The sequence below is a fragment of the Nansenia antarctica genome, assembly GCF_963989245.1.
Source record: "Nansenia antarctica genome assembly, chromosome: 16".
In the NCBI taxonomy this organism is placed as follows: domain Eukaryota; kingdom Metazoa; phylum Chordata; class Actinopteri; order Argentiniformes; family Microstomatidae; genus Nansenia; species Nansenia antarctica.
This window is the reverse complement of record NC_137686.1, coordinates 27,330,815-27,338,547: the sequence shown is the minus strand read 5'-3', so window position 1 is coordinate 27,338,547 and position 7,733 is coordinate 27,330,815. Positions and strand designations below refer to the sequence as shown.

At 47.8% G+C, this 7,733-nt stretch overlaps 1 protein-coding gene across 1 annotated transcript in view; it reads right to left on the bottom strand.

The window, feature by feature from the left end:
* Positions 1–258: 258 nt before the first annotated feature.
* The window catches only part of tcf3a (transcription factor 3a), a 32,480-nt gene continuing 25,005 nt past the window's right edge, over positions 259–7,733 (bottom strand). Inside the window, 4 exon segments of the mRNA XM_080546403.1 lie at positions 259–435; positions 1,462–1,609; positions 2,555–2,799; positions 6,699–6,752. Coding sequence (XP_080402529.1) covers positions 1,470–1,609; positions 2,555–2,799; positions 6,699–6,752 — 439 coding nt within the window. The 3' untranslated portion in view covers positions 259–435; positions 1,462–1,469.

Genomic DNA, 7,733 nt, shown 5'->3' with positions numbered 1-7,733 from the left:
CAAAAATACTATTTGATCCAAACAAATTTTGCTCCCAACATGTAAAGCAAACTTCTTTAAAATGTCTTACAAAAACATGACCATTAGGCAGAAAATCGATGTGTTTAAATTTCCTCTGTCTGTTGAACCAGTGTTCTCCTCAAGAGTTCAGCGTCTCTCTACTTGACTTGTGTAACGATTTCTTCAAAAAACTGAGTGTGTGTGTGTGTGTTTGTGTGTGTGTGTTGTTGCTAGATATTCATGGTCAGGAATGTGGCCACTGGTTTGTGTCAGTTATGAGCTGTGTGTGTGTCAGTGTGTGTGTGTGTGTGTGTGAGAATGTGCTTCTCCATACATGCTAGGATGTATAGCACTTGTGGATTGACGCACTGAGATGCATGAGCAGAGATTTAAGGCCACGTCCTCTAAGGGCTTTACAATCAACAGGATCTGAAGCTGGAAGAGAGAGACACAGATCGTTACTTAATGCTGTTCCACATACATCACTCTGCACAGGGTTCCACATTAACACAGTTTTACTTGTCCGGAGCAAGTAAAACTTTCGCCGGGTTTGTTTGCGCGAGCACGGCGACGCGGCTGGATCCCGGATATTTGGACCTGTGTGCAGGAAGAACAACAGACGGCGCAGGCGCCAGACCAGACTAGATGATCGTGGAGTGAAGATATTATCAAAGCGTACTCTCCTGTCGATCACCCGTACGCTTTGATAATATCTTCACTCACGGTCATCTAGTTTAGTCTCTCGCCTGTTGTTCTTCCTGCACACAGGTAAAAATATCCGGGATCTAGCAGCGTCGTCGTGCTCGCGCAAACAAACCCGGCGAAGGTTTTACTTGCTCCGGACAAGTAAAACGGCATTAAAGTCGAACCCTGCTGCATAATAATAATAATAGTAATAATAATACATCACACATCACACAGCAAGACCGGCAACTCAAGAGTGGTCGCAATTTAACCCCCGTCAAGATTTTCCGTTGACATTGACCTCGTTTACACCTTGCATTTACGTGCGTCCTTTGTCCAGATACTGTCCTGCACCCTGATTGTGTCCACGTGAACAGACGGGTGTACATGGGAGAAAACATACATTGTGATCCATCTGTGAAACCACCTCCAGAGGGGGTCATGCTCTCATCGTGTGAACTGAATCCAGACAAGAGGTTGTTGTTAACCACATTCTGTTCAAACACTGTTTCAGACGCGTGACGGCGAACCGCAAGAGGGGGGGACAAACAAACGAACAAACATTCGATCACAACGCACCTCGACGATGAAGAAGTCAGATGAACAGCGATGTTAACGTAAGACGTAAATGTCCAAATCCGAATGTTTTTATTCGATCGCACGTGATCCGATCGCAGCAGGACAGCACGTCAATGCAAGGTGTAAAAACGGGGGTCATGTTTAGCATGATACAATTGGGGAGGCGCTGGTGCCTCCACACCTCTGCAGCGGACTAACCTGGGGCGTTACATATGGCTCACAGAGTTGTGTCCATCACCTCCCAGGCCAGGGTGCCCGCCGCCGAGCTGCATCTGGGGGTCCACCCCCGAGACCTTCTCCTCCTCTCGTCTCTTCAGGCAGGCGGCCTTGGGGTTCAGGTTACGCTCTTTGGTGGAGAGGACACACACGGGTCAGACGACACACATATAGAGGATAAAAGAGGCTCTCTTGTTTACACTAGTTTATCTGTTTTGGGGGGCTAGGGTTGGGTAAATCATGGATTGGTGGCAATACGGTGGGTTCACAGAGGGGCAGAAACTAAAAAGAACTCCAGAAAATAAATTAATTAAAAGAGTATTTTTTTTTTTCACATGACAGTTGTTAACTGCCACAAAATAAAATAAAAAAACAGTTTCAAATGGCAGTTGTAACTGCCACTCTGAGAGGGGCTGTCAGTTCAGAAGCGGTAAACAAGACGTTGTCAAGGCGACAGGGATGTTATGGCTGAGGCGTTAACGCAGCAGGAACAAACTAAAGACAGAGAGGTCGACCAACAGATGTGGGGGACAGAAGACAGACAGGAGAGAGACTGGAGAAAGACAGTAGGACACAGAGAGAAACGACAGATGGCAGCAGAGGTGAGATCCCCAAGAATTTGGCAGAGGAATTTTGCAGGCCCCCTCCTCCTTCCCTTCTCCATCCACCCGTTTCATTTCTTTTTTGGCTCTCCCTTCTTTTCTTTCTCTCCGAGAGGAAAAAGAGGAGGAGAAAGTAGGGCGAGGAGAGAGAGAGGAGGGGGCAAGACTAGTGCAGGTAAGAGAGGACAGGTGGGTGAGAGTGCCAAGTGTGGATAAGATATGGGGGAAAGTCTCTCCCATTGGTTGTTTGTGTGGAGTGTTGGAGTGGTTGGGTTTTGGTTCAGCCTGTCGGCTGTAGTAAGTCAGGGGGGGGGGCTTAGTAAGAGAGTGGTAGGTAAGGAGCTGGCTGGTCGTCTCCTAGCGTGGATTAGGTAGGTAGGTAAGGATGGAGGGGCTTAGCAGGAGGAGCAGGGCGATAAGGAAGGCCTGCCTTTTCCCTTTTCCCTAGCCTTGTGTTAGGCACCTCGACCTACCTCGAACCTGCTTCTCCAGGCCCATTATAACCTCGACAGCCTGCTGCAGGATGATGAGTTTGGTCTGGGCCTTGTCGCTCCGAACGTGGACCTGGACCATCCGACCTAAGTCCCGGAAGGCTTCGTTAATGTCCCGCACGCGCACCCTCTCCCTAACATTGTTGGCACTGCGTCGCTCACGCTCCCTCTGCTCCTTCTCCTCGGCGGTCAGGTTCTCATCCGTCACCGAGGCAACACTGCAACTGCTGCCAAGTGGGGGGAGAGGGAGGGAATTGGGGGTGAGGAGGGTGGGGTGGGGGGTGGGGGGGAAGTTAACACACCTGGTTCTCCGCAAACCTTATCTCTCTCTTGTCTTAACACCTCGTCTTACCCGTGAGACGCTCCGGCGGTGTGTGTGTGAGTTTGAAGCTGCCCCCTGAATGCTGTTTGTTTGTTTGTTTGTTGGCTTGGTGTTAAGTGTTAAGAAGAGCGGGGACAGGGGCCATCCTTTTTTTTGTCTCACATAGATAAGAGTTTACGGTAATAGGAAAAACTCTTGACTCTTTGACCAGAACTTAGGGGGCAGCTTCTCCCCAGGAGCTCGGACTAAGACCTGGCTCGGGCTCGAAGCTAACAGCACTCTTGCTTCCCGATTGGCTGACAATGACATCACCGGTTTATTTAGAGCCATATATGGGCATTGGGGGGCTTGCAGGAAGGAGTCCGGATGGACAGAATGCGTTGCAGTGAGGAGGAGGATGACGGAGGAACGGTCCCGTTGGGAGAAGCGCTATGTTGTGGGAGAGAGCGGAGCGGTTTGAGACGCATAGTTTTTTGTTTTTGTGGTGTTGTCTTTGTGGTGTTGTAAAAACGTGATGTTCGTCCCATTGAACACGATGAACTATTTAAAAAGAAAATCACATAAAAAACCGATGATTGCTAACGCAGAAACCAAACAGATCGGGCCATAAAAACCAGCTTCTGCCCTTGTTTGGCAGACTAAAACTCGACAACTTTTGAGTTATTTTTTGCTCAATTAAATCGGTTGGACGCATGACGTGTGGGTGTGTGGGTGGTGTGTGTGTGGGTGTGTTGACACTAAGACCAAAAAACGTTTCCAATTGGAATCGGAGAGAGAGAGAGAGAGCCCAGACAAACAGTCTCATTTAAACTCCTGATAGTCTCTAGTCAGTTTTTTGTCCTAATCATTGAGGTCCAGGAAGTCTGAAGGGATAGGGAGGCCTGGGGACTGTCAGAGGAGGAGGAGAGAAGAACGAGGGGGAGGGAGAGAGGAAGAGAGCGTCACCCCCTCTGCCAGACAGAGCCCAGACACAAGGCCACTGAGAGGGAAGCCAGGGGGGGGGGGGAGAGAGGTGGGGAAGCCTCAGGGTAAATACATCAGAGATGTCAGATGTATTTATCTGTATGACAAGAAGCTCAGGTCACTGCTGCCATCTGCAAAAGTAAACAACAACCAAGAGGGAGAGGAGGAGGAGGAGGAGGAGGAGAGATGGAAAGAGAGGGATGAAGAAGAAGAAGATGGATAGAGAGGAGGAATGGGTGATGACTTCGAACAGAAATGAAAAATTGGTAAAAAAAAATAAAAATAAAAGTTAACAATTGACACGTCAGGACATGCAACACAGACACTGCAATAAGGAAGTGGAGGGTGTGTTAATACACGGGGGTGGGGGGGAGAGAACAGACAGCCCCTCTTGTGCAATCAAAACCTGTATCTCCACCTGTATAGCCAATCAACAGGCAGAGCACAGGGGGGCGGGGGGGGCAGTACGTCTAGCCAGGTAAATGGATCTGTGAACTGAAGTATGGCCGTTTCAAAATGTAGCCTTCTGTAGCCAAACTAATTGAGTAGGTAAATGCCACAAACAGAAAAGTTTCTGTCTAAAGTCTGCCTCACTTAAATCCATTTAAAAATGTCAATAACACTATAAAAAAGCTCACAAAAGTAAGTCCTGGGTGGTAGTAATAATAATAATAATAATCATAATATCTCGCATCAACAATTGGGGTTGTGTTGCTGTGCTGCTAAAAAAAAAAAAGGCCTCAGGACAAGCATAGTGATGAGACGAGAGAGTGGTAAAGAAGCAAACGAACAAACAAAAAGGAAATAAAAAATAAATAAAAAATAAAAAGATGCAATGTTAATATAGGTCAAGGACGAGGCAGAGTCAACATGGAAGCATCGTCAACAGTGGCGACAGACAGCGCAGCCCGTGGTGTTAGAGCAGGCCACACATGCATGCAATGCAGCAGGGTTAGGCGCCTGGCGGCACCACCGCTGTGCTGCATGTGCGGCTGCGTTGGAAGCAGCAGCAGAGCCGTTACAGAGTGAACCAAGGGAATGGGCCACTTCCCACCTCCCTCTCCTTGTCCCCTTCTTTCCTTCTATCGTCAACTGACCAGATCAGACATACCTTGTTTTGGTGGGGGGGTGGGGGTGTGGGGGGTGTTGTTTTGGTTGATAAAAGTAAACCAGTAAAAAAACGTGCAACAAAAAAAATTCTTTAGTAGTAGTGCTGTGGGCTTGTGTCACCTCCAATAGTCTTAACGGGCCCCCTGTCCCCGCCTTCGTCTCCCCTCGGTGACCACTGACCTGGCCCGGTCCATAAACACGGTTCTGAGCCATTTTGGGTTTTTCAAAAAAAACGGAGAGCGGGGGAGGGGTTTTACCGGCTTATAACCTATAACTAAAACACCTGGTAAACCCGTTTTCCGTTTTTTTTTTTTGTTTTGTTTTACCGGTTTAATCAGTGGCGACAAAGGGAAGTTAGGACGCTTCGAGGAAACTTATAACCTTTAAGACTATGTAGAACATGGCCCGAGCCCTTCAAGCTGAGGGAAAGGAGACGAGAGGACAAGGAAAAAGTAGTACGTAAGCCATGTAAGAATTAGTATAAGAAGCGTTATAAGAATTGGAACGTGGCCTCTACTCCTTCCCTGACCTCTGACCCCGGGCCGCCCACTGACCTCTGACTTGCTGCTCCAGGTTGAGTATTACGTTTACGGCCTGGTGCAGTATGAGCAGCTTGGTCTGGGGTTTCTCGTTGCTCAGGTGGAGCTGACACATGCGCCCCAGCTCCTTAAACGCCTCGTTGATGTCCCGCACGCGCAGACGCTCGCGGGCGTTATTCGCCACCCGTCGTTCTTTCTCCCGCTCCACCTTCACCTCCGGCGGCAGATCCTCGTCATCCTCCTCATCCTCATCTCCCAGACTGATGGAAGGGAAGGGGAAGGGGAAGGGAAGGGAAGGGAAATGAAGGGGGGCGGGGCCAAGCAAAGTGGGGCCCGGCGGAAGGGGGAGGGAGTAGGGGGAAGGGGGGGATATGTACGGGGGATGGGGGAAGGGGGAGGGGGAGGGGGATAAAAACAAATAGCATGGGTATGGTGCTCATATATCAACTGACCGGTAACAAGAGTGTGTGTGTGCCAAGAATTCAATGTTTTTCCGTTTTTCTCTTTTTCCCCTGATGCTAATCTCTCGGTTCATGCTAGGACACGACACGACAGAAACATAACTTTTTTCCGTGAATCGTGCAAGTCACAATAAATCTCCGAGCTCTTATCATTTGGGAGCGCGCTGTCCTATTGATTGTGTGTGTGGGTCTATGTGTTGACAAGGATTTAGTAGTCCAGCTGCTCAAATACTAGGGAGCGGTTCTGGCCTGACCCTGTTGCTAAGACAACAGAACGTGAGTTTGCAGAGTTACTGATTGCCTTACTTACTTACTTTCTTGGACACACTGCCAACATTACATAACAGTGTAAAAGAAAACACTGTTGGTATGTACAAGAAAGTTAACAGATAAAATAACTGATCACACAATACTTACACCACCTCAGATACATGCTTCGCTAGTTGTGATTTCCGATGCGTTATCGCAACAACAACAACAACACCAAGACACTCGGAGTACAACTCACGGGACAGAGATTGTTTTCCTATGACGGCATCGGTATCTTTAAAACCAAACATCCTTATCATCATCTACGATAGAAACAAAGAAAGCAGCTCTGGGGGGGGGGCTGGGAAGCCTTCCCTCTCTGACAGTCTGACCGCCGTGCGGCCGTCCTGAGTCTATCTGGCCGTCTGTCTGTCTGGGCCACAGACATCACAGACTCGCCGCGAGATTGGACGCAGACTTACTCTGCCCCATGGTCTGACACGGAGGAGGAGAAGGTCTGGAAGGGGAACGTCTCTCTGAAAACAACGTGGGGAGACGGAGAAGGGACAGAGGTGACCACAGGTGCAAACGAACGGGTGTTGCCATGGCAACAAACTGTCACTACTAGCCTACTAGCCAGACTAGCCGCTCACTAGTTTCCGGATGTCGCTCTGAGGCGAAGACATGACGCTAATCAACGCTAACAGCGCATTATCATTCATCTCTATGTTTGTAGCTACGTGTTGTCTTGGCAACAACTTTTTGTCTTTTTCCTATCAAGTGTCGTTGGCTTTCAGGAAAGACGGCAACAAACAACAAACAAAATGACTACTATGACTAGGGATGCACGATATTATCGGCCCGATATTGGGAAATTAATGTTATTAAATATTTATCGGTTTTATTACATTTTAGCCGATATAGAGCCGATAATATATAGAGCCTGTGAAATTATATCTGTTCTCATATCGGTTATCGGCGACGAGAAGCGGGTAAACATCGGTTATCGGTATCGGTTGGAAAAAATGCATATCGTGCATCCCTAACTATGACCATTATTATCATTATCAAGCTAGTTCCTAAATCAAAATATTTCTAATGTTTCCTGTCCCTTTTGATGGGATCACGCTTCTAAAAGACTGAAACTCTTTTAAGTCTTTTAAACTTAAGTAGAAAGTAGACTAGCTAGAGTAGAAATAAACTGTTTAGAAAGGTGTTGTTGACTACTAGGCTATGGTAGGGAAGCCCCTATTCGGTTGTTAAGTCGTGACGTGTTTCCGGGTCCAAAGTTGTCTGAGGCGCTGTTTTCGAAATGCCGCATAATAATAATAATAATTTATTATATTTATATAGCGCTTTTCCGAGGCTCAAATACCCTGACAATATGGGGAAAACGGGAAAGTGCTGCTGTGTCCCTTGTTGTATGAATAGATCAGAGTCTAAAAAACGATTAAACTGTCATTCTACCGCTGTAGTACACTGGTATTCTGGTGCGGAGAATTTCTGGTTTGGACCCG